This window comes from Sorex fumeus, unplaced genomic scaffold (genome assembly GCF_029834395.1).
Source record: "Sorex fumeus unplaced genomic scaffold, SorFum_2.1 ptg000026l, whole genome shotgun sequence".
Lineage (NCBI taxonomy): Eukaryota > Metazoa > Chordata > Mammalia > Eulipotyphla > Soricidae > Sorex > Sorex fumeus.
Genome location: NW_026606083.1, coordinates 16,133,607 through 16,160,515, shown reverse-complemented (window position 1 = coordinate 16,160,515; position 26,909 = coordinate 16,133,607). Strand labels below are relative to the sequence as shown.

General features: G+C 39.7%; 1 protein-coding gene across 1 annotated transcript in view; it reads right to left on the bottom strand.

The window, feature by feature from the left end:
- MALRD1 (MAM and LDL receptor class A domain containing 1) overlaps positions 1-26,909 on the bottom strand; it is a 625,529-nt gene that overhangs the window by 33,493 nt on the left and 565,127 nt on the right. The window contains exons 38-39 of the mRNA XM_056114588.1: positions 638-717; positions 455-551 (exon numbers count right to left, since the gene is read on the bottom strand). Of these exons, the coding sequence (XP_055970563.1) occupies positions 455-551; positions 638-717 (177 nt within the window). The remainder of the gene's footprint in view (positions 1-454; positions 552-637; positions 718-26,909) is intronic.

Sequence of the window (26,909 nt, the reverse complement as noted above, 5' to 3'; positions counted from 1 at the left end):
TTCCGCAGGAATTCAGCCTGTGGAGCCTCTTCTGAGTGGCAGTTTGTGCTTTGGTTCCATGCACTGACTTGGACATGTGAGATGTGGCCTAAAACCTCAGTGCTTAGTGCTCAGCCTGCTTGGGCAAGCCCAGAAAGTTACCCCAGAAAGTGGGACACTCATTTTTTTAATTTGCAGAGAATAACTCTTCTTTTTCTTGGAGCATTATCAAAAATATTCCCCCAACTACTCTGAAAAGTAAACTTAATGCCATTCTCTAAAAGGCAGAATGATTTTTTTGTTAAGCATCTTCAGCTCTCTGCCTAGGCAAGAAAATTCAAACAAATATACAAGGCATGGAAATACTGGTTTCTTGCATATCATATACAATGCAAAGAAAACATAGTGAGCCCCACATTTCAGAAAATCGGCCTTCTTCAGCTTGTTTTGCTCAATAATCAAAAGCAATACTTACCTTCTGAGCACTTTTCTATTTACAAGAAAACACAAGACTGCAACAATAAGATGAGTCATCAGGAAAGCTAATCCAATACCCAGGACAGTCCACAGATCTAGAAATTCAAACCAAGAGTTAAATATAAATTTATGCAGAAAAATAAGAAGACTCAAAAATTGAGCAAAATTTTAAGTCACCTACTATTATTCAGGGACAAGAAATCTGAACTTGGTGGGACAGACTGGATATGGCATCGATTTCCTCCCCATCCGTGTCCACATCTGGAAACAAGATGAAATGTCAGAAAAAAATGTGTGTATGTGTGGGAAACCAAAATGGAAACATTTTTAGCAATATTGTCTTAGAATAGGATGATGGACACCAATGAACAATGTGGGTTACCTTGATAAGAAACCAACAATCAAGTGAAATTAAGGATTATTTTCACAGTGTTGTGAAAGACAATCTTTCTTTTCATGTTTTTCTCCTTCTTTATCAATAGGGTGGGAACCTGGTTTCCTTTCTTATTTCCAAACTCTGACTTTTCTTTCACCAATGTTCAGTTACATATGCAGCATCATTTTATAAAAACCCCAGGTTTTTCAGTGAACAGAGTTTAGTCCTTTTTGATAGATACCAAGAGAAATCTTTCAAATTATACCTAACCTAGTCAGAAACCAGTAAGCATATTATTTCTCCTTACAAAGGGAAGATCCTTCAAAGTGCATGGATTTGGAATCAGCTTAATGAGCTCATTGGCCATATCAGCAATTACACTAGTATTTTGTTATTTTTGCTTATTAGGGACATGCATTAGAAAACTCACTAGGGTAGGGATATTTTTTTTGACACTAAAGGGAAAATTCAGAAACTAGCTTGTGTATCAGAGACGGATGAAAGTTCTCTAATCTGAAAATGTGTCCGAATTTTTCTGGTTCCATATATTCTCAGATGGGTGTGAAAGCTTATGTGCACATTCCTGTTTACCCAGAAATAATAGGATACAAATTAAGAAAGAAATTGATGGAATTTCCTGCCAAGTTTATGGCACATGTTACAAAATAGGATTGAGACCCAGCTTTTGAATGTGTATGCTTCAAAGCTGCATTTAGAAGCAATGCTTTTTAGGTACAGTTATTTTTTCTTTTAGAATTGGAGATTTCGCATGCTCAATGGCACTTCTGTCACAAAAGCAATAGCTTCTTTATAAATAAAAAGATTAGAGTTCAAGGAAGTCCAGAAGCAGCCCTTCTTTCCTCAGTAAGCATCTTTTAAAAGCAGGCATTGAAGACTATTTGATTGTTTTAATACCTCTGAAATTCAGATGAAAAGAAATTAGACAGATTTGTTGATGGTTTTGATTATTTGTTGTTTATTTTTATATTCATCAATGTGAGAATAAAATGTGAGTTCCTTCTCAGTGTTCCTTTATTTGTATTTTTAATTTTTATTAGTGAAGCACCATGAGGTACAGTTGTAGACTTACAAATGTTGGGGCTTGGATTTCAATTATACAATGATCAAATACCCATCCTTACACCAGTGCCCATTATCCACCACCACGGGACCCAGTATCCCTCCCACCCCCCATTGCCCCCATCCCACCCTGCCTCTGTGGCAGGGCATTCCCTTTTGTTCTCTCTCTCCTTTTGGGTGTTATGGTTTGCAAAAGAGGCATTGAGTGGCAATCATGTTTGGTCTATAGTCTACCTTCAGCTTGCTTCTCCCATCCTGGGAGGATCCTCCAAACACCATTTACTTGGTGCTCCCTTCTCTATCTGAGCTCTTTTTACCCTTAGCATGTGTGGCTGGCCTCCAAGCCATGGAACAAACTTCCTGGCACTAATATAGGCCACTCTTGAGTGTTAGTCTCCGATTTTGTTACTTTATGTTCCCCATATGAATGCAATCTTTTTTTTTTCTATCCATCTCTTTCTGATTCATTTTGCTTAACATGATACTTTCCATGTAGTACCACTTGTATGTAAATTTCATGACTTCATCTTTTCTAACAGCTACATAGTACTCCATTGTGTAGATGTAACAAAGCTTCTTTAACCACTCATCTGTTCTCGGGCACTCAGGTTTTTTTCCAGATCCTGGCTATTGTAAACACTACTGCAATGAACAAACAAGTGCAGATGTCATTACGGCTATACTTTTTTTTTGCCTCTCTTTGATATATTCCCAGGAGCGGTATTGCTGGGTCAAATGGGAGCTCAATTACTAATTTTTGGAGAATCGACCATACTGTTTTCCAAAAGGGTTGAATCAGTCAGCATTCGCAGCAGAGTAAAGGAGGGTCCCTTTCTCGCCACATCCACGCCAACACTGGTCGCTTTTGTTCTTTTGGATATGGGCCCGTCTCTGTGGTGTGAGATGATATCTCATTGTTATTTTGATCTACATCCTCCTGATGATTAATTATGTAGAGCATTTTCTCATGTGCCTTTTAGCCATTCTGACTTCTTCTTTGTCAAAGTTTCTATTCATTTCATCTCCCCATTTTTTGATGGGGTTGAATGTTTTCTTTTTGTGGAGTTGAACCAGTATTTTGTATACCCTTGAAATTAACCCCTTATCAGATGTGTAGTTGGCGAATATCCTTTCCCATTCTGTAGACTGTCTTTGTATTTTGCTCACTGTTTCTTTTGAGGTGCAGAAGCTTCTTAGTTTAAGATAGTCCCATTTGTCTATCTCTGTTTTCACTTGCTTGGCCAGTGGCAAGACATCTTTGAAGATACCATTAGCTTCAATATCATGGAGGGTTTTGCCAACTTTGTCTTCAATGTACCTTATGGATTCTGGTCTGATGTTGAGGTCTTTAATCCATGTTGATCTTACTTTTGTACTTGGTGTTAGGCAGAGATCTAAGCCCACTTTTTTGCATGTAGCTGTCCAGTTTTGCCAGCACAATTTGTTAAAGAGGCTTTCCTTGTTCCACTTCACATTTCTTGACCCTTATCAAAGATTAGATGATCATATGCTTGGGGGAAGACGTCAGTTTATTCTCCCCTGTTCTATTGGTCTGCAGCTCTGCCTTTGTTCCAGTACCACACTGTTTTAATTATTACTGCTTTGTAGTAGCGTTCGAAGTTAGGGAGGTTGATTCCTCCCATTTTCTTTTTCCCAAGAATTGTTTTAGCTATTCGTGGGAGATTATTGTTCCATATAAATGTCAGGAGTGTTTGCTCCATTTCTTTGAAGAATATCATGGGTATCGTAATAGGGATCACATTGAATTTGTACAGTTTTTTGGGAAGTATTGCCATTTTGACAATGTTAATTCCCCCAATACATGAACAGGGGATATTTTTCCAATACCTCATGTCCTCTTTTATTTCCTGAAGTAGCGTTTTGTAGTTTTCTTTGTACAGGTCCTTTACTTCCTTAGTTAAGCTGTTCCTAGGTACTTGATTTTCTGAGGCACAATTGTGAACGGGATTGTTTTCTTCATGTCACTTTCTTCTCTTTCACTATTTGCGTATAGAAGGCCATGGACTTTTAGGTATCGATATTATAGCCTGCCACTTTACTACACAAGTCTATTGATTCTAGGAGTGACTTGGTAGAGGTTTTAGGGTTCTTTAAGTATAGTATCTTATTATCTTCCAATAATGAGAGCTTGATTTCTTCCTTTCCTACCTGAATGCCCTTAATATCTTTTTCTGGCCTAATCGCTATTGCAAGTATTTTCAGTACTATATTGAACAGTAGTGGAGAGAGTGGGCATCCTTATCTCTTCCCTGATCTTAGGGGGAAGGCGCTCAGTTTTTCTCCATTGAGGATGATGCTTGCTGTAGGCTTGTGGTAGATGGCTTTAACTATATTGAGGAAAGTCCCCTCTATCCCCATTTTGGCGAGGTTTTCATCATAAATGGGTGCTGATCATGTCAAATGCTTTTTCTGCATCTATTGATATGATCTATTGATATGATCAATTTGATCGGGGGCTGGAGCGATAGCACAGCGGGTAGGGCATTCGCCTTACAAGCGTCCAACATGGCTGACCCGAGTTCGATTCCTCCGCCCCTCTCGGAGAGCCCGGCAAGCTACCGAGAGTATTCGATATGCCAGACACAGTAACAACAAAGTCTCCAATGGAGACGTTACTGGGCCCGCTCGAGCAAATCGACGATCAACGGGAGGGCCTTTACCTTTTTACCTTTTATTGATATGATCATATGATTTTTATCCTTTCTTTTGTTGATATGATGGATTATGTTGATTGATTTCCGATGTTCAACCATCCTTGCATCCCGCGGATGAATCCCACTTGGTCATGGTGTATGATCTTTTTGATGAGTTGTTGAATTATATTTGCTAGTATTTTGTTGAGAATATTCACATCTGTGTTCATCGAGGATATTGGCCTGTAGTTTTCTTTTCTTCCTTCCTGATTCACTCGTTGCTCAGCATTGAGATGTTTAATTTCCAGGTGTTTGATTCTCCGTGTCTATGTATGATTCACTTCTATTCTCAGTGCATCATGTTCTGAAAAGATTGTTGATACTACTTCTATCTTCCTGAATCTGTTGAAGTATGTTTTGTGGCCTAGCATATGGACTATTTTGGAAAAGGTTCCTTGTGCACCCGAGAAGTATGTGTATTCTTTCTTTTGGGGGTCTAAAGCCTTGTGGGTTTATAAGCCCTTACTCTTCTATTTCTTCCTTCAAAGCCAATGTTTCCTTGCTGTGTTTGGTTCTTGTTGATCTATCCAGAGGTGATAAGGTGATGTTGATGTCTCCAGGTACTATTGTGTTGCTAGCAATATCCTCCTTAAAATCTGTTAGCAGTTGTTTTAAATATTTAGCTGTTCCCTCATTAGGTGCGTATACATTTAAGAGTGTGATTTCTTCCTGTTGTACGTATCTCTTGATGAAGAGAAAATAGCCTTCGCTGTCCCTTCTAATCCTTTTCAACCTGAAATTAATGTTGTTGGATATTAGTATGGCTGCCCCAGCTTTTTTGAGGGAGCTTTTTGCTTGCAGGATTGTTTTCCATCCATTAACTTTGATTCTGTGTTTGCTCTGACTGTTGAGATGAGTTTCTTGTAGGCAACATAATCTTGGGTTTTGTCTCAGAATCCATTTTGCCCCTCTGTGTCTCTTAATTGGTGAATTTAGACCAATGACATTGAAAGAGATTATTGGTATGGGGTTTTGTGTCATCTTTCTGTAAGGATTTGTTGTGGTTGTAGGGTTTATCTTGTCTTATAGTAGCCACTTTAGCCCTTCTTTTTGGTTTGGTGTTGAGTCTATGAAGTTCCTGAGCTGCTGTTTATCTAGAAAATGGTGTACCGTTCCTTCCATTTTGAGTGAGAGTTTAGCTGGATAGAGTATTCTTGGTGAAGAATTCATGTCAGTGAGTTTTTTCACTATATCCTGCCATTGCCTTCTGGCTTGGAGGGTTTCCTCTGATAGATCTGCTGTGAATCGAAGGGGTGCTCCTTTGTATGTGATTTCTTTCTTTGACCTTGCTGCTTGCAGTATTGTGTCTCTTCAGCAGCATCGATCATTTTAACTATGATATGTCTTGGAGTGTTTTTATTAGGGTCTCTTTTAGCTGGCACCCTTCGGGCTCCTTGAACCTGAATGGCTACATTGTCAAGCTCTAGGAATTTTTCAGCAATGATTTGTTTAACAGTGGTATTTTCATTGGGATTGTTTCCCTGAGCTTCTGGTACTCCAATGATTCTAATGTTGTTCCTCTTGGAATCATCTCCTAGGACTTTGATTTTCTCTAGAGCAATTTTGAGGTTGCTTACCAGTGTTTGTTTTTTGGCTTGGTGCAGCTCATCTTCTAGCTCACTGATTCTGTCTTCAGCTGCGGTCATTCTACTGTTGAGGGCACAGACTGAATTTTTTAATTTTATCTACTAAATCTTTTATTCGTGACATTTCTGCTCTTATATCTTCCCATAATTTGTCGATAGTTTCTGTCATGTTACTGGAAATCTGTCCAACTGTTTCATTGATTTCATTGAACATCTTCATGACTTCATATCTGAATTCTTTCTCAGAGAGGCCCCTTAGGTGAACAGCACCTACAGAGGCTTCTGAACTCTTTTCATCGTCTCCCCATGTGGTGAGGATTTGCGTTGTTTCTTCATGTTGGTGTGTAGGTATGGGGACTAGGTTTCTTGGTATGGCTAAACTACCTGTGGCCGCATGAGCGTTGGCCCGCCTAAATTTAAGCCACGCCCACTTCTACTGAATCCACGCCCATTTCTGAAAAGGCCACACTCCCACGGGTACCTGGTGTGTGGGGGGGAGTAAAGACTGGGTGGGATCATGGGAAGGGGGCGTAATGGGCCGTCCTTCACGCCCAACTGAGGTTGCCAACTGACCCCCACGAGCGGCTCTCCGGCATGGCCACGGCCCCGGAGGCACAAGGACTTAGCACAGAGAGCCACTGGCTTGGAGCAGAAAAGCAAATGGACTATGTGTTAAACCGTGCCAGCATGCCTGCCCGGAGGGGAAAGGGTGTTGACCCACTCGCCCGCTCCTCTCTGGAAAGAAAGATGGCGGCCGCACCGGAGCCTTGTGGACAGCAGGTTTGAGCCGCGGGGGGGGGGGGGCGGCAGGGACCTCATGGGAAGGGGGGCGTAATGGGCCGTCCTTCACGCCCGACCGAGGTCGCCAGCTGCCCCCCACGAGCGGCTCTCCGGCACAGCCACGACTCCAGAGTACAGAAACCAATCTCTTAACTATCTAACTTTTAATAGAAATTCTTCCAGGGTTAATAAGTAAAATAGCAGAAATTCAAAACCGCGCGGCCGCTATTGCGGTCGCGCGACATCATTTTATTCTTAAACAAAGTTGTAGAAAGCAAATCATTTCACAACGCTGTTTCAGCATGTCTGATTGGGGGGGGGTCGTAAACCCTAAACAATAATTGTGCATCTTCTATCGAAACAATGTATCTAGTCAAAGTAGATAGAGTATTAATTAGAACTCAACTGCCTCACAGGAATTGGGAGGGGTGGAAGGTGGGGTTCTATTGGGGTTCGCGGTTAAAAATAAGTATTGGTAAAGGGAAATGTGTTTGATATTTACATGACTGAGACCTAAACCCGAAAGCTCTGTAACTTTTCCCACAGTGATTCAATAAAGAAATAAATTTAAAAAAAGAAAAAAAGAAAACAGTAAAAAAAAAAAGACTGGGTGGGAGAGAAGACCAGCACAGCTTAGGGGACAAAGGGAAAGAGGCAGAGGCTCAGGGCTGCTTTTCTCCCAGGGTCCGAGTGGATGCCTGGGGGGCTTGCAGGGAGAAATCTAAGTCCCGGGTTCGAATACCGGTGGATAAACTGACCTGGGTGGGGGAGAAGACCAGCACAGCTTGGTGGACGAATTGCTCCTCCTTTAAATTCCATGTAGTAGGAATCTACATGCCAAAGAGGGCTTAGACATATACCCAGAAAGGTACATGCTTTCATTCATTCAGTTAGAATGCAACAGAAACTGATGTGTATATATATATACATATATATACACATATATATTTTAAATTAAATTTCTTGTTTTTATTGCTTTCTTCCTTCTCAATTATTTGTCACTGGTCATATTAAAAATGTAAAAATTAGGGAAGAGCTAATCCTAAAAGGTAATGAAAAGATTGTTATTTTTGGAAGTAGTTGTGTGTTGGGATATATATATATATATATGTATATATATATAAAATTAGACATATGCAATGAATTTCATATATATATACTCATTAGGAGTAGAGTGAAATCTATTGTGTATAAATGGAGGATAAGGAAAATAGGTAATATATTGGAAGGAATGTAGTATCTTTTGGGTAGCAGATTCCAAGCAGAGAAGACTAATCCAGGTAGGCCATTATAGGCATGGCTACAGAGTTGAAATGTTATTAGAGTGAATGAATGTCTGATGCCTAAAATGAGACAGAAATAGTGGGACAAGGCGAACTTATGTGCTTGAACAAAAGTCTGGAATAATCTTTTACCTAGTTCATGACTAAGGAAGTCTGAATTCAATGGGACTTTACTTCTTGTATAATTCAAAATAATTCACATAGACCATCACTGTCACTGTCCTCCTGTTGTTCATTGATTTTCTTGAGCAGGCCCAGTAATGTCTCCCTTGTGAGACTTTGTTGTTACTGTCTTTTGCATATCAAATACGTCACGGGTAGCTTGCCAGGCTTTGTTGTGCAGGCGAGATACTCTTGGTAGCTTGCCGGGCTCTTTGAGAGGGGCAGAGGAATTGAACTCGGGTTGGCCATGTTGGCTGCTTGCAAGGCAAATTCCCTACCCGCTGTGCTGGCTGCGACATCTGTCACTCCATTGATCACCAGGGTTGATTTGGCTGATCTGGCTGGCTAGGTAGGTGTCCCCTTCCTCCCTCACTACTCCATGTGCATCCCTCCTGATGTTGCGTGCTCGGTCAAAGAGGATGGCCTTCCCCTAATAGAGATGGACCTGTCTTCGGTGGAGGGTATACGAGTAGCTGCACTCCCCTGCTAAAATCTCCAAACACAAAGACCATAAACACATTATATTTGTATTAAGAGTAAGTAATCCAATCTAAATTTGAGAGCTTGTTTGTTTTGTGTGAATATCTAGAAGAAAGCAAATACATGTTAGGTGTGATCTAATTATTTTAAAGGTCATATTTTTGTGACAAGTCAATCATTACAATTAGTAAATACAATAAAATTAGCTGTTAAGTTCAACAAACAGTAATATAATCATTTTTTCCCTTTAGAAAATAGCCAGGAATAAAACTTCAAGAGGACAATCTGATTTATTTTGAGGTAAAATAAGGTTGTGTCCTTTATTTTATATGCACAATGAATAGAAGCCCAACATTGGAGTATTTATTACAGCCTAATTTTTAGTTATTTATTACAGAGTTTCCTGCCTCTGTACCTGACTGTCCTCACCGGGGCCCCTTGGATTGAGGGCAGGTTGAGTTTCCCTCCCCCCGCCCCAGCAGAGCCCTGGCAGCTGAAAACCTCCGGTTTCAGCCAGAGCCATGCTTAAGTCCACTTTCCACCCATTTGGACGGCCTCACGCATAAGGGAACCGGCAAAGGAACCCAGGTGTGCAGGACCCAGGACTTAGATCTCTAAGCCTGCTTGGATCGGGACTAGGCCTCCTCCACCCAGATCCCCCATCTTCTAGTATGTAGGAGTTACACCCACCAACTGCCTCTGGCTGTGTAATCCCATCAACGGCCATGACCCAGTGACTATAAAACCAAGCTCCCAGGATGTTATTAAAAAATAGAGAAATAAACTGAATGGCACTGAAGCTTTTCAATCAGTTTGTGTTTCCAACCTGCTCTGTATTTTGACTCTTTTGTTACATGAATCAATAAATACTTTTATCATTTGGGCCAGTTTGAGTGACTTTTATTATTAGCACACACACAACATTTTGGTTTTTCTACTCTTCCATTTTGATCCTCAAAGTCTTACTCATTAAAACAATAACCCTTTACAGTCTATTAAATGTCAACATTGCACAAATTACTCTGCTAGGCATTGAAAGGATAGACAAGATACATTTGACAATTTATGGGAAGAAATAAAAATCACATTTAAAGTAACTAAGACACCAAGTTGAAAATAAAATACATGAAAAATAGTAAAAGTAAAGACAGAAATGAAGAAATGCTTCCAGTATCTTTATTTTTACAGATATGGGAAAGGAAAACTCATATCTCAACTAGGCTTCAATTGGACAGGCTTTATATAAAGTGACATTTATTCCAAAGAATGGAATATTTGTGTGTGTACTATATGATAATGTTTAACAGAATTGGCTGACCAAGGCTATAGAAATCATCAATAGCCAGTGTGATTTTGAGAAATATGTGAAGTTTAATTTGGGAAAGTTAATATAAACTTCTAGATTTTCCAGTTCTTTACTAACACACACACACACACACACTTGTTTGTCTGGGCCACACGTGTGTGTGTGTATGTGTGTGTGTGTGTGTGTTAAACATCAGATTACCTTTATAATTTGGTGGAATTCTTTTTTAAACACCTAGTATATATTAGGCAATATTCTAAGTGCTTTAATACACTCTTTGTAATACTGTAAGACATGAACTATTTCACCCTTTCCCAGTGGAGGAAGCAAAAGCACAGAGAGAACAACACAAATGAGATTTTGAACTACATTTCTTTGGCTCTTTGTGTCCAGGACAGGGTTTTCCTTGCAAATGTTTTTTTGAAGTTGGAATACAGTGATTTATGAAGGCAGTTGAGTTTCCAGCTTTGGCTTGTTAGAATGACATAGGAGAAACTTCAGGTGTTAAATCTGAAAATGTCCATTTATCACAATAAGATTTTCCCTGGAAACATCCCTAAGTGATAGCAGAGAGAAACTGCACTGGGGAAAAGGTGATAGATTCATTGGTGCTAGAGAGATCTTTTAGGAGGTCAGACACTTGCTTTGTATGTGGCTGCATCAACCATGACCCTCCCCTGAACACTGCCAGAGATCCCCCTTGAGCACTGCTGTGTGTGGCTTAGACAAACAGCAAATAAAGTCACAGAATCAGGTAAGCAGGATTAAGCAGGATCTTATTGTTTTCTATGTGGTTTGGGGAGAGCCAGATAATTTCCATTTCCTCTCCTTACAGAATATCACGACTTACTCACAAAATGTATAGGGAGTGAAATAAAACAGTGCACATAAAAGTTCACCATAGACAGTAAAGTGTTCTCTCTGCTAAGCTGCTCCACAAGGCCATCCCTCTTGGCTTGATGGTATAATCATAGTCAGGACTGTTCCCCATGAACCTATACCATATGCTCTTACAGACTGAACCCATGGCGCTGGCACCTACTCCCCATCCTTCCCTGAGCATTAGACCAAATATGATTGCCACTCAATTCCTCTTTTGCAAACCACAGTACCCAAAATGAGAGAGAGAACAAAAGGGAATGCCCTGCCACAGAGGCGGGGTGGGATGGGGGTGGTGGGTGGTGGGTGAGAGGGATCCTGGGATCATTGGTGGTGGAGAATGGGCACTGGTGGAGGGATGGGTACTCAATCATTCTATAACTGAAGCCCAAGCACAAAAATTTGTAAGTCTACAACTGTACCTCATGGTGTTTCACTAATAAAAATTTAAAAAACAAAAAAAAAGATTTAGGAAGCCACATAGATACTGTTTTCCACGTTGTATGAAGATGCCACATAGTTCGAATTTTCATTTCAGGTAGTGCCTGAGGTCCACAATCCAGTTTTAGGAGCAGGTACTGCAGCAGCTGACTACAGGCCAAGAACAAACCTTTCAGCCACACCCACCTAAGGCTGCTGCCCATCCTCCAGTCCTCCAGGGAGGGAGAAAGGAATACCACCACTTCTGAGTAGAAGGAGCATCTCACATCAAGAGTGTTTGGTCAGCAGCTGAAGTATGTGGGTCTTAGGATTCTTAGTACTCGGGGCCATCCCTGTGGTCACAATGCATTAATTTGAACAGAAAAAACAACAACAACAAAATAGCAATGAAGTGTTTGTTAAGTAATCTCTGAGCCACAAAGCACTGAACTTCCGTGTTGAGTACCAGTGATTCATTTGCACAGACAAATTTCCTCCTTGACTAATTAGTTGCTGCTTGCTTTAGAACATGTAGAAAGATTAAGGAGAGAGTACCTGAAAGAGAAAGATAATATCAAGCCCTCTTCATTCAGCAGGGCCCATTTTCCCCAACATGAACAGAGAAAAGGAAGAGAATAAAATAAAATTAGACTCTTTGAGTCTGCGTCAACACCCTCTTAGTTCCTAAATTCTAGCAGGTCTTCTGTTAATGAGTTGGTTCCATACCAAGGACTTAGGAAATCAGAGCTGATTATTTCTGGGTGTGCGCAATAACACCTATTCATTATACCTTCACACCCAGAACAAAGGACCATCCCATTCTTCTTGTCATTTGTGTGCTCACCCGGCCCTCCCCCTCACTTGTGTCATCACCTGGGAAAGCAAAGAAGACACATTTCTGAGCATGCATGAAAGGATTAATTTAGTGAGACACAACAAAGGGTTTACTCTGCTTTTAAAAAGGACTTGATTGTTCAAATAACTCTAAATAATAATAATGATGATAAATGAACACTGATGTGGCTCCTAAAATGATGATGCTTGAAAAATTCATATTGAGATGAAATTAGCGAGCAAAGCAGATGAAGAATCCAATGATTTTCATTGATTTAGGGCATAGTAGCACCCCAACTATTCTGAAACAGGAGAGAATCTTATCTTATTTTGAAGTTGGTCACTCCAAATGCTAAAAGATTTACGTATATGCATAAAAATGAATAGGTTATGGGTTGGATAGGCAGTACAGCAAGTAAGGTGCTGGCCTTACAGCGTGTGGCTGATCTGGGTTCGATCACCAACTTATGGTTTCTGAGCCCCATTAGCAGTGATCCGTGAGCAAAGAGCAAGGAGTAAGTCTTGAACAACACCAGGGGTCCCCCTCCCCCACCGCCAAGAAACAAACAAAATTATAGTTTAGAAATAAGTTGGGATGTTTCGTATCCATTTCTCTAACTATTAACCATAAAATCAACAGGAATTTACCTCTTAAGTCTCTCCTATCGTCCTCCTGTTTCATCCTTGTCTGGTCAGTACTCTAGCAAGCTGTGGGCTACACTTCATGCTCTAGGAATATATAACATTGTGTGACCTCTCTGACACAAGCTCTTGCCTGCTTTCTTAATGCCCTCAGAAACTTGTCCAGATCAGGCAGTTTGTCCAGACCAGGGTGTCCTTTAATTTGAGGATATGGCTAGTTTGATCTCAATTCTGCTTTCAGTCAGAAACCCTATATTCTGATTGGCAGATTCATTTTTAAAATTTTTTTATTAGTGAAACACCATGAGATACAGTTGTAGACTTAGAAATTTTTGTGCTTGGGTTTCAGTTATACAATGATCGAGTGCCCATCCCTCTACCAGTGCCCATTCTCCACCACCAATGATCCCAGGATCCCTCTCACCCATCACCAACCCCCTCATCCCACCCCGCCTCTGTGGCAGGGCATTTCCTTTTGTTCGCTCTCTCCTTTTGGGTGCTGTGGTTTGCAAAAGAGGCATTGAGTGGCAATCATGTTCGGTCTATAGTCTACTTTCAGCATGCATCTCCCATCCTGGGAGGATCCTCCCAATATCCTTTATTTGGTGTTTCCTCCTCTATATGAGCTGTCTTTTCTCCTAGCGAGTGTGGCTGGCATCCAAGCCATGGAGTAAACCTCCTGGTACTTATCTCGGCTATTCTTGGGTGCTAGTCTCCTATTTTGTTACTTTATGTTCCCCAGATGAATGCAATCTTTCTATGTCTGTCCGTTTCTTTCTGACTCATTTCACTTAGCATATTTTCTATGTATCACCACTTGTATATAAATTTCATGATTTCATCTTTTCTAACAGCTGCATAGTACTCCATTGTGTAGATGTACCAAAGTTTCTTTAACCACTCATCTGTTCTCGGGCACTCAGGTTTTTTCCAGATTCTGCTAGTAAATAGTGCTGCAATAAAAAAAAAAGTGCAGATGTCACTTCAACTATACTTTTTTGCCTCTCTTTGATATAATCCCAGGATTGGTATTGCTAGGTCAAATGGGAGCCCAATTTCTAATTTTTTGAGAATCGTCCATACTGTTTTCCAAAAGGGCTAAACCAGTCAGCAGTCCCACCAGCAGTAAAGGAGGGTCCCTTTCTCGCCACATCCCTGCCAACACAGGTTGCTTTTGTTCTTTTGGATGTGGACCAGTCTTTGTGGTGTGAAATGATATCTCATGGTTGTTTTTATCTGTATCTCCCTGATGATTAATGATGTAGAGCATTTTCTCATGTGCCTTTTAGCCATTCGGATTTCTTCTTTGAGAAAGTTTCTGTTCATTCCATTGCCCCATTTTTTGATGGGGTTGGATGTTTTCTTTTAGTGGAATTCAACCAGTACTTTGTATATCCTTGATATCAACCCCTTGCCGGATGTGTATTCGGCGAATATGCTTTCCCATTCTGTAGACTCCGGCTGTTGGGGTTCTGCTCGGGGCGGGGAGGGAAACTCAACCCGCCCCCCTTCAAGGGGCCCCGGAGAGGACAGCCAGGCACAGGGGGCAGGAGAGACTGTGCTGTTCTCTTCCGGGAACTGGGTTTTATAGTCTCTGGGTCTTAGCCGTTGATGGGATTATGCGGCACCAGGGGCCAGTTGGTGAGTGTTACCCCTGCCTACTGGAAGATGGAGGATCTGAGTGGAGGATGCTCAGCCCCAATCTGAGCAGGCTTGGAGATCTCAGCCCCAGGACCTGCATGCCTTTGTTCCTCAGCCGAACCAGCCACAATCATGCTGAGACTACTCTCCACACGCATGAAGGTATCGGCAGATGCAGCCACATGACATCTTATTATCTCATTCTTACTTTGGACAACCTAGCAGGTGACCCAATGTAACCTGCCCGCATGGCAGAGTCTGGAAAACTCCCCGTGGTGTTCCCAATATGCCAAATACCAGTAACAATGATCAGTCTCATACTCTTAACCCTGAACGAGCCTTGTATATCTCACTTTTTAAAATCTCAGGGCTAGGGCAAAGGAAACATTACTGGTGCCTGCTTGAGGCATTCGACAGACAATAGGATGATCGTGATTGTGATTCTGTAGACTGTCTTTGTATTTTGGTCACTGTTTCTTTGGAGGTGCAGAAGCTTCTTAGTTTAAGACAGTCCCATTTGTCTATCTCTGTTTTCACTTGCTTGGCCAGTGGCGTGATATCTTTGAAGACACCATTAGCTCCAATGTTATGGAGGGTTTTGTCAATTTTGTCTTCAATGTACCTTATGGATTCTGGTCTGATGTTGAGGTCTTTAATCCATTTTGATCTTACTTTTGTACTTGGTGTTAGGCAGAGATCTGAGCCCATTTTTTTGCAGGTAGACATCCAGTTTTTGATTGGCAGATTCTTAAGAGATATCTCTCACTTTTGGGAGATTTCTAAGATACTCCCTCTCATTAATTGTAGATGTCTTCACTCCCTCTCAGTCTCATCTAATTAAATTCATAATTTATCTCAGTGCTCTTGACTGACTTTAAAGGACCATCTGTGGTACCTATGACAACACTTAACTCCCACTAATGTAACTGTCAGTTTGCTTACAATTCTTTCTCAACTAAAAATGTAGTGCAAGTAAGAACACCTGTTATATACTCTTGTATACTCCAACTTGCACTGCTCATAGATATTTATGGAAAATAAGCACTTCTGTTGTTGTCACAATAATGTCAGTCATCGTGAGGATAATGGGCTATACTCACCAAGGGAGTTTTATTTTGTCACTATCTCATTTTATCATTAAAAGTCATTTACAAATTTTGCATACATCAGCATCACCTGGAAAGTATGTTAAAGTACAGATAGCTGATTCCATTCCCAGGATTTCTGATTAAATTGGTCTGGGTGATCCCTGAATTTAATTTCTAGTAATTCCTTACAGGATTCTGCATTTTGCAAAGTGAGTTAACACTTTGGGAAACACTGTCTTAGAATTTCCCTGGGTGGAGATCTGAGAGGTCATGTGGGATTCTTTCAAATTTCCAGAGAGTATTGGTTTTGGAAATGAAGAATCCATGTGTCCTGGTCACTCTACCTTGTGAATATCTGAGAAATCTTTATTCTACTTTCTCACAAAAAGCATAGTCTATGGGACCAGATAGACAGCACAGGACTGCCTTGCATGCTCCCAACCCGCATTCAGCTCCTGAGCACAGTCAGGAGCAATGAATGCCTGAGCACTAAGTGCGGTGCTCCTCTACATGCTGACTCTATATTATTAGATACTGTCCTTAAGGGATGGTCATTTGAAAATGCAAATCAGGGCTCCTGTGTGGCTTTTAGTGCAATTTCCACTTGAATTGGTAATCAAGTTGCACAGAATTGCAAATGTAAGAAGTACAATCATACATTATTTCAAATCACTATAGCACCATAGAAACAACATTAATTACTTCAGTGTAGAAACAAAGCAGATAGGAAAATGCTGTTTCCCTTTTGTTCAAACAGGTTTGGTGTGTTACTGTCAGGAATGTGATAGAGACAGAAAAAAAGAAAGAAAACAATTCTGCAAGTTTTGAAATTCCCATTTCTCTTTTTAATATTTCAACACCTATGAAGTAATATTTCTCTGGATTTGGAGATGTGGGAAGAGGAAGACAACAAGGAAACTAAAAAAAATCACAAACTGTACAATTGAAAATGGGCTTCAGGTCAATAGAAACTATCTTGTTTAATGATAAAGAAAAGGCATTAAATTTTTGTTATGCAGTGTGGTGCTAGTAAAAAAATTATAGAGTCTTAAAGTTATTCTTCTGCTCTCTTCTGTGATATGAAAATATTTGCTTTTTAAAACTTAGGTTCTTATGATTGCCACTCAATGCCTCTTTTGCAGACCACAACACCCAAAAGGAGAGAGAGAACAAAGGGGAATGCCCTGCCACAGAGGCAGGGTGGGAGGGGGAGTGGGGGGAAATGGGCACTGGTGGAGGGATGGGTATTTGATCATTGTATGACCGAAACTCAGGCACAAAGATTTGTAAATCTACAACTGTACCTCATGGTGCTTCACTAATAAAAATAAATAAATAAAAAAAAAAACTTAGGTTCTTACCTCTTATTTCTGCCAAGGTGTTATTTGCATGTGATTTTCTTCCTAACATTAAAATACGCCTACACATTGATGTTGAAACATGGAATGGTAAGGTTGAAAGTTAGATGAACAATGATTGTTGGCTATTCACACTAACATATCAAAGGTCATGAGGGTGAGAGGCCCTGGGAGTTTGAGGCTCCCTGAGACCCTTTACTTGCTCACCAGGAGGCAGAGACAAGCAATCGGTAGATGGCTCACCATCAGAAGGAGAGGCTGCACCCTTTGTTCCTTCTCCCTTTCCCCAGGGCCTCATTCTAGGTGCATCTCCCCCTCTGCTGTTAGGCCTCCTCTGAATTCACTAAACTGCAAATGGGAATTTGCTTGCACGATTTTGTTCTTAAAACACTGAACTTATGTGGGCACTGGTGGAGGGATGGGTATTTGATCATTGTATAATTGAAACCCAAGCACAAAAATTTGTAAGTCTACAACTGTACATCATGATGTCTCACTAATAAAATTTTTAAAAAAATACTGAACTTAACATGATAGACATAGAAAGATTGCATTAATCTGAGGAACACAAAGTAACAAAATAGGAGACTAACACCCAAGAGTGGCCTAGATTAGTAACCAGGAATTTTGCTCCATGGCTTGGAGGCCAGCCACACATGCTAGGGGAAAAGGGAGCTCAGATAGAGAAGGGAACACCAAACAAAGTGTTTGGGAGGATTCTCCGAGGATGGGAGAAGCAAGCTGAAAGTAGACTATAGACCAAACATGATTGCCACTCAATGCCTCTTTTGCAAACCACAACACCCAAAAGGAGAGAGAGAACAAAAGGGAATGCCCTGCCACAGAGGCAGGGTGGGATGGGGGGAAGGGTGGGGGGGGGGGTGGGAGGGATACTGGGACCCATGGTGGTGGAAAATGGGCACTGGTGGAGGGATGGGTATTTGATCATTGTATAACTGAAACTCAAGCACAAAAAATCGTAAGTCTACAACTGTACCTCATGGTGTTTCACTAATAAAAATTAAAAAAAACAAAAACAAAAAACAAAAAACATTGAGCTTGTTCCCGACTTGGGACTTCTCTATAAGCAGTCTGCCCAAATCTTGGAGCAGTTAACACTCTATGGAACTCCAAGAGCCTCCATTAACTTTCTAAAAGGACCATTGCTATCTTTCCTTCCCCAAACTGTGTAGCAATCTGCTTACCTAATTAGTTTCTGTCACTGCATTTGTTAATGTCTCAATTTTATGCACACAGGCTTATGGGATCTACCACTTATGTATACATTTAAAATATACTTGTAAGTATAAATGTTTATTTCCAAATATATATTGCAGATAATGTATGTAAAACAAATGCAGTAATGTTTAATGTTATATATATACACAAAGATATTTAACTATGTGAACACAATCTCTAAATTTTCAGTGGAAAAAATGAGAATAAAATGAGAACATTAATTTAAGCACTAGACATCTGAGTAGTTGCATAATACATTTGATATTAACAAAATACCCTGAAAATGTTTCCTGACCAGGTTATTTTGCTGATCTCATTGCTCTGTTTCTTCAAAGGTTTAAGGAAAAGAAACCCTTATAGTTTATAAACAGTTTCAGAAAATAAAAAGTCTAACTTATTTTAAGGTGTAACTGCTTGCCTAAAAACACATTCTCAGAAAACATACACCGAAGAAAACCTGGAACTGATTAATGCCCAAATCCTAAATAACTTGCCAGCAAACTAAATACAAAAGTCCCTGCATTGTGGGGTTCAGTGAAAACTTCCCCCTCCCTTTTATAGTTACAATCCATGATGCAAACATAAGTCAATCTGTATAAGAAATGGGTGGTCTTTGTGGCATAGAAGCAAAGTATATTAGGAAACTGATTTTTCTACGTTACCAATAGATTCCTCCAATCCTGTCCCTATTACCAGTGACTCTTCTGATAAATTTTCTAAAACACCTAGTGAATAATCTTCATGTTTTACAAACTTTTACAAACATATTGAATGAGTAATAAAAACAAATTTTGTTATTAGCAAGTGATTTCCTAACATGTATCTTGATCTTGATCAGCTTATAGGTGAATTATCCCCAAATTTTCACAAACAGATTGTTTTCAGGATAAAAATCTTATTTGAACACGTTATTTGACAAACAGATTCATTTTATGATGCTACATATACTTCTGACATAAATCAAGTCCCTTATACAATTATTGAGTGGCTTAATGCCACTCAAAGATGTACAAAAATCTAAAAATAAAACATAGAATAAACTTTTCTATTAAAAGGAGCCAAAATGTAGTTCAGAGTAAGAGTATAGGAGTTAAGGTGCTTATTGTACATACAGCCAATGCCAGTTTGGTCGTTGGCACCACATATGATTCCCTGAGCACTACCAGGAGTGATCCTTGAGCATTAGAGCCAGGAGTCAGGCCTGAGAACTCCCCAGGTGTGTCCCTTCCCCCATCAATTAACTAAAAGGAATCAAATGATCAGACAGTGACATTAAAGTATACTCCCTACATGCTAAATATTATACACATGCTCTAAACATAATGCAATGTTTATATATCACTGTTGCTATATTATGTGATAATTTCTTTTTTCTTGTTGGGGTTCAGCGACAATGCTGTCCTGGCCCTGCATGACAGAGATTACTTGGGGCTACACAGATGTGCTGGGACTTCCAGGGCAGGCACCTGGTGATGCTTAAGGAGGCTGTGGGGCGCTGGGAATTGAACCGGTGGCTAGAAAGTGCCCTAAGTACTGTGCTATCTCCCAGTCATGCAATGATCTCTTTAAACTTCCTTACTTGGGAAGGAATGAAGAGTGCTGGTGCTTGGTGCGTGACAGCTTGGTAAGATGGGGCTCTGGATCAGAGGTTTTCAAACTTTCCTCCTTATTTGAAACACCCCAAGAGCCTCTAAATTCCTGACATCTTTAAATATTCCTAATAATGTGGCTGGAGACCAGCCTGCCACCATGACAAAAGCATGAGAACCACAGCTGCAGGTGATACTGGTTTCACTACGCAGAAATGTGTTCAGGAGATTCTAGTGTGCAAGTCACATGGAGCGCCACTCACTCAGTGATGGGGTGGAGTTGGCATGAGGCAGAACCTCTGCAATGTGATCAAGTGGCATGGCTTGCAATGGAAGAAAAATGACTCTGTTCAGGGCTATTTTTTGTTGTGAAAAATCTCATAAATTTTAAGGACAACAGATCATTAACCACCTGGCTGGGGATACTCTGAGTGGACAGAGTGTAAAACAAACCAAGAGAAAGAGCCAAACCAGCCACCAGAAAAGGCAGGAGTAAATCAGGGATACAGACAGATCTTTTGCAAAGACATAGCAATATCTTTTCCTTAGCTTTCAGCAAGTCCTGTCACAATAAATTCTGATTTCAATGATTTTACCATATTCATCTACAGAGCCATTTAATTTCCTGCTAAATTTAAAATGAATGTAGTCTAAATTATTTTGGTATGTTTTACCACATTTGCCAGGAAGCCAATAGACATTAAAATTCAAATTTTTAAATAATGAGAGCTGATATGCTGATCTGTAGCACATATTTCATTCACTTTGCTACACTTTATTTTTATTTTTCATTATTTGGTGTGTGTGTGTGTGTGTGTGTGTGTGTGTGTGTGTGTGTGATTGGCAGGGCAATGTTGGGGGAGAGGGAGTTGCTCCGAGCAATTCTTGGCCAACTGAAGCCATGTTCAATGCAAAAACCAAGGATGCAGTGCTGCTCAGTGTTTGTGGAGCCAGCGATTACCTGCACTGTCCTGATGGTATTTAGATAGTCTGTGGGGCTATGGGTCCTCTAGGCTGCACCCTGTAATGTTTGGGGGACCACATGGTATTAGGGATTGAATCTGGGTTGCCCACAAGCTGGACATTCATCTTAATCTCTGTATTGTCTCTCTAATCCTGTGACTACATTTTAAGCCATTTTTATGTATAGTACATTTATATATGATGCAAACACATATTGGTGAAAAATAATGAAACAGATACTTCATTTGGTTCCCATTGCAGATTTACATTAAATCTAGTTTTCTAAACACCATTTTATTCTTTTTTTTTTCTTTTTGGGTCACACCCGGCGATGCACAGGGGTTACTTCTGGATCATGCACTCAGAAATTACTCCTGGTGGTGCTCGGGGGGCCATATGGGATGTTGGGAATTGAACCCGGGTCCATTGTGTGCAAAGCAAATGCCCTACTTGCTGAGCTATCACTCCAGCCTCAAAACACAATTTTAAAAATATTCAAAAGAATCACACGCTCTGTTGCATTTTGTGAAAATTACAGGATATGCTAAACTATTTCTAAAAAATCTTTTGTTTTGAAACAAAAGATTTTTGTACTTGATTTATTTGTTTAAGAATGTTTTATTGATGGTCAAATGCAAAGTCCTAAGGGTCTGGATATCAGTGAAAAAGAAAAAGCCCTGACATCATAAAATGTTTTCTGAGAAGGAGAATGTAAAGGAATATTTAAAAAAAAACCCAATTTATTAGTGACTATTTGTGGTTACTGAGACTGCAGAGCCTAGGGCAGGCCTGAGCTGGACAGTGAATTTGGACAACACTTTATGGGATGAAGATGACTTTGTTTCTTGCTGAAGAAGCAAGTGGGATAAAATCCAAATGGTCTTTTTTGGAGGGTTAAGCTCCAAGAGTTCTTTGGGAACTTAAAAATAGGCCAGCCTCTGACCAAGAGAGTAGTGATATTGGAGAAAATCCTATGAAAAGGATGAGAAATGGGATTCTGAGTCCACTGGGGTACAAAGGGTCTTTGCCCAGTGGACACATAACATGAGAAAAGGTCATTTGCTGATGGACTAACCTGGGAATTCTCTGTTTCTGAATATTTTCAGAAAATTTGTGGGCACGCAATTGGCAGAGATGGTACTGTGGGGGTGGGTGGTTTCAGGGGCAGAAGAAAAAGCATAAAATAGAAGTAATTTGTGGTGCTCTAAAAAAACTCAGCATACTACAGTGGTGGGTTTTGTTTGTTGGTTTGCTTTTTAGTTTGGGGGCCACACCTGGCAGTGCATAGGGCTTACTATTGACTCTGCACTCAGGAATCATTCAAGGTGAGGCTCAGGGAACCATATGAGGTGCCAGGGATATAACCAGAGCTGGCTGCTTGCAAGGCAAATACTTGCCCACTGTACTATTACTCTGGCTCCAGGTGCTACAGTGCTTGCATGCAGTGTTGAGTTCCTCTGGAGGTTCTATACATGTGTGTGTGCAGGCATGATGGCCATGCATGTATATTGGTATGAAGGGGGGTCATTTATTCTTGTTTTCATTAAAGTATTTCAGCATATTGTTCAAATTCTCACATCAAAGAGTCTTAGGCTCCTAAGACAAATACTTTCAATTTCCTTAACTGTTTCTTCTAATATGAACCTCCATTTGTATTAATAATATACAAGTGGTGCTTTTGATTTATCTGTTTTACTGTTATAGCTAAAAATCTTAGCCGCATTACATACTCAGCAGCTCTTTACTCATTGCTCTTGCATCCTCTCTCCACTTAGTATAATTAAATCCATGTTCAAAGATTATAACATTATTAATACACATATAGAGCTGTTTACCTCTAAGGCTTTCAGATACAAATATTAACCATTCATTTCCCTCCCCTCTCTTTCTCCCCTGAATTTATCATATAACTTATTTTAATTTTCTAAGTTCCTGTGTTTTCTGACTAATTTTTCTGAGGCCTCCAACAGCTTCTCCATACAATTTTCTACCAGATAATAATCTTAGCTTTATTCTCAGAACTGGTTTTCAGAGGAGACTTCCCAATCCCCTTATTCTACTTTGTGCTAACCTTGACTGTTTTACCCTGGCCCGACTTAGGGTATTTTCTAGGTTTTCTGTTCAATATCTGATCTGTGGTCAGGATGCCATGTTATTTTCTCTGTCTCTTGTCCCATTTTTCCAGGGTTCACTGTGCATTAAATGCTCATTTTCTGAGTTCTTTGTTTGAAACATTAGACCCATGGTTCATTTTCAGTTTGGTCGACTTGGAACACAAGTTGGAAAATCACGTCATCTAATACACTGAAAGATTGATTATCTACTAGATATCTTTATTATCTTCAAGTGTCTGGATAGTTCCATTACCTTCTAGTTACCAGTATTCCTTAGAGTACTCCTCATTCTTTATATGTGAGCAGCTTCATTAACAGATGCTGTTGTCATTCCAGGTCTTCGGAAATTTCCCCATGGAGAGTTCCAGTGGTTACTTTTCCCATTCACTGTACCTGACACTTCATAAATCTGTGGAGGTGTTTTGCATTATTTCTTTGACAATTCTCTCCCTGCTTTATTTTTTCTATTCTTTCTGGAACTCTTAAGATTTGGATATTGAAGCTTCTGAAATGACAGTAAAGTTTTATTTTTTAAATTCTATCAAATACTTCCCTTATATATCTATTCCATTTGGGGCAGGGAGTGGGGTGGGTGCAGGGAGAGAAATCCTTGATTTTTTTCTACAGTCTTCTAGTTATTTATTTTTCACAAGTACCAGGTATTACATGGCACCTAATTCTTTGGAAGCCTTCTAGAATTAAAGCTTTTTCTTCATAGTTTTCTGTGTTTCTCTTGTTCAAAAGAGTTTCATTTTTCTGCTTGCATCTTTTGGTCTATTACTTTCATCCATAAATAATGAGTCCCTCCAAATTGAGTTAGTCTTAGAATTTTAGGTAAATTTAAAAGTTGATCCCTTAAAATAATGTCTACTGCTGCTCTAGTTTAAGCTGATTTGTTTGGCTGATTGAATATTAAGGAATAGACCTTCTCTAGGTGCTGTACTACTTAGAAAATTTGTAAATCTTTACTCTGGGGTCATTAAGATGCTCCATTGAGAAAGCAGCTTCAAATTTTCTCTAGGTGTTGGGAGTGAGAGCCTGCAAAGGAACACATAATCAACTGCTGGTGGTCTAGGGACTCCTATAATATCTCTCTATCTCTATCAAGACAATTCTTTCAATCAAGGACTATGGAATTTAAGTTTGGGAATAACATAAGGAAAGACATGAGAAAGATGATAAGGAATGTAGAAATCAGTTTGCGAACAACAGTTCATTTCTTATTCAAAATGAATAAGAATAGGTAACACTGCCATCCTCCTTAATGGCATAGGGCTACACTAGCACACAACAGGGACAAATGCAGATGTTACTGGCACCCACTTGAGCAAATCAATGAGTAATGGGATGTCAAGAGATCAAGTGATCAAGTGAACACTCCATGAATATAGCTAAATGAATCACATAGTGCTGTCAGAAAGAGGGATGCCTGAAATGTAAATAATTCCACAGTAGATGTCGCAAGTCCAGAAAGTGGATATTCATTCTTAAGAATGCAGACATCTACCAGGGTAAAAAATAAGTTAATTTGGAAGAAAGTTAGAGAATGAAAAGTAACAAGAGTATTTGAAGGTACTCACATGAATTCTTAGGCCACTCATGAATGATTATGGGAATGGAAATGAGTACTGCTGAAAGCCAAAATCAATAAATGTGAGAAAACAGATGCCAGGAACACTGAGGATGAGCACATTGTCCAGCCAGAGAGCAGAGACAAGGGGCGGTCTGCTGAGAGTGTGCAGAAACAGGCTGGAGGAAAAGGGAACCATTCCAGACGTCAGGGCTGGGGCACTGCGTGTTGTGCACACATCAGGAGACTTTAAAAATTGGAAAGAAGAGGGGGTGTGTGATTTAGATTAGAAAGTTGGTGGTGGGGAATATGGTGGAGGGATGGGTGTACGATCATTGTGTGATTGTAACCCAAAGATGTAAGCTTGTAACAATCTCACAGTGATTCAATAAAATTTAAAAAAAAGGAAAGTACATTTTGCAAAATAGAATCGAAATTCCTTGGTTATAATGAAGGGCTTAGGAAGAATAATTTAGAGAAACTGAAGGTCAAGCTATGGGCCTTAATGCTCATAATTTGGTAGCGTTCAGGCAGCTGTTCCATTTGACGTGATGTTTTGGAGGAGGAAGGGAATGAATACAGTCATCTATTTGGTGCTGGTTTATCCAGAAAAACTCCTGGTAGTTGCCTTTGACTAATGTTCAATAATACATATTTTAAAATTTAGAAATCTTCAGTGAAAGAAATTTCTGAGTTTTTTTCTGGTTTATTTTCTTGGGGGCCACATCAACTGTGCTCAGGGCTTATTCATGGCTCTGCACTCAGGGATCACTGCTGTACTATTGCTCCACTTTACATGACTAAAACCCATCATAAACAACTTTGTAACTGTGGATTTCACAGTGATTCAATAAAAAAATAAAAAGATTTACGAATCATAAAAGAAAAATGGCTATAAAACTTAGAGTGCTTAGACAGTATAATCTTAACTCCAACAAAATACAATGCATGAATTTTTAATATTTTAAAAATTCTGTAATATTAACAAAGCAGACCACATTGAAATTTACAGATGTCACAATATCTTCATCCTAAAATTAAATTAATGCTTAAAATTTACGTTTTCCAAACTGGGTGGTGTGTGTGTGTGTGTGTGTGTGTGTGTGTGTGTGTGTGTGTGGTGTATGTATATGTGTGTGTAAGAGAAAGAGAGAGAGAAAGAGAGAGAATAAAGCCAGGAACTGTGAAAGTCTCTCTCTCTCTCTCTCTCTCTCTCTCTCTCTCTCTCACACACACACACACACACACACACACTTACCACTCAGTTTGGAAAACATAAACACACACATACCACAGAAAAGAGAGAAAAACTTGTGGCCCATCCACGAATCACTAAACAAAAAGTTTGTGAACTGGAGCTGTTTCTGATAATTAGACAACACTTTAGAATTTATATATATATATATATAAAACAAAGTATAATCAATCATGTAATCAATCATCACAATAATCCAGCAGGTACATCATATTGCATTGGTTACTTTTTTTGTTGTCTATTGTATCTCCCTGTCTGGGCAATCAAAAGGCTGTAAATCCAGTGTCTATTCTTACCATCCCAAACCTGGTTATGGGTGACCCAGAAGAACAGATTCCTCTTAGCCACACTAGTCTGTTGTCTAGATCTCTCTCAGGAGCCAAGCTCCACTATTTTTCCATATTAAGGGGTGAATTCTTTGGCAATGATCAGAAGTTTATGTTTTACTCAGACTTAGACTTAGTTGGACAGTTGGGAGCATCTCTGAGGTTGTGGGTGGGGAGGTAGGGCTGAGTGGTTGGATATACTCCTTTCCATGGAAGCCAAGTTCTTATCTCTTTACTCAGACCCCATTAGAAGTCCTGAGTGCCAGGTGCATCCTGACCCCTTTTCTTTCGGCAGCAACCCATGAAAGATGAAGAAAGAAGAAAAAAAAACTCTTGAGGGTGCTTGCCTTAATGTTTCTCAGAGCAACTGATTCATTTCTTCAATCCAGTTCTCTGCAAACTAAGGTTTCTCTGAGGGATTTCAGAATAATGTTGACTTAATTTCTTTATCATTACTGTTGGTGACAGAGGTGACTCACTGACAGGCATACATCACTGTGGTGACCACAAATCAGGGATCTTGCTTTACTAATCTGTCAGCTTTCAGTATTGTCCACAATAGCTATAGTAGTAAATTAAATTCCCTGACTTTTTTTCCTTGGATAATAAGATGATTTTGAGTGATTTAAACACTCAATAATTTGCCTATAAGCAGCCACATTATACTTTTAAATATCAGAAAGATTATGAATAATTTTTTTCAAGACTGGATAATATTTTTAATTTTTTCAAAACATATAAATGTTTAAATGTTAGAAGCCCAATATC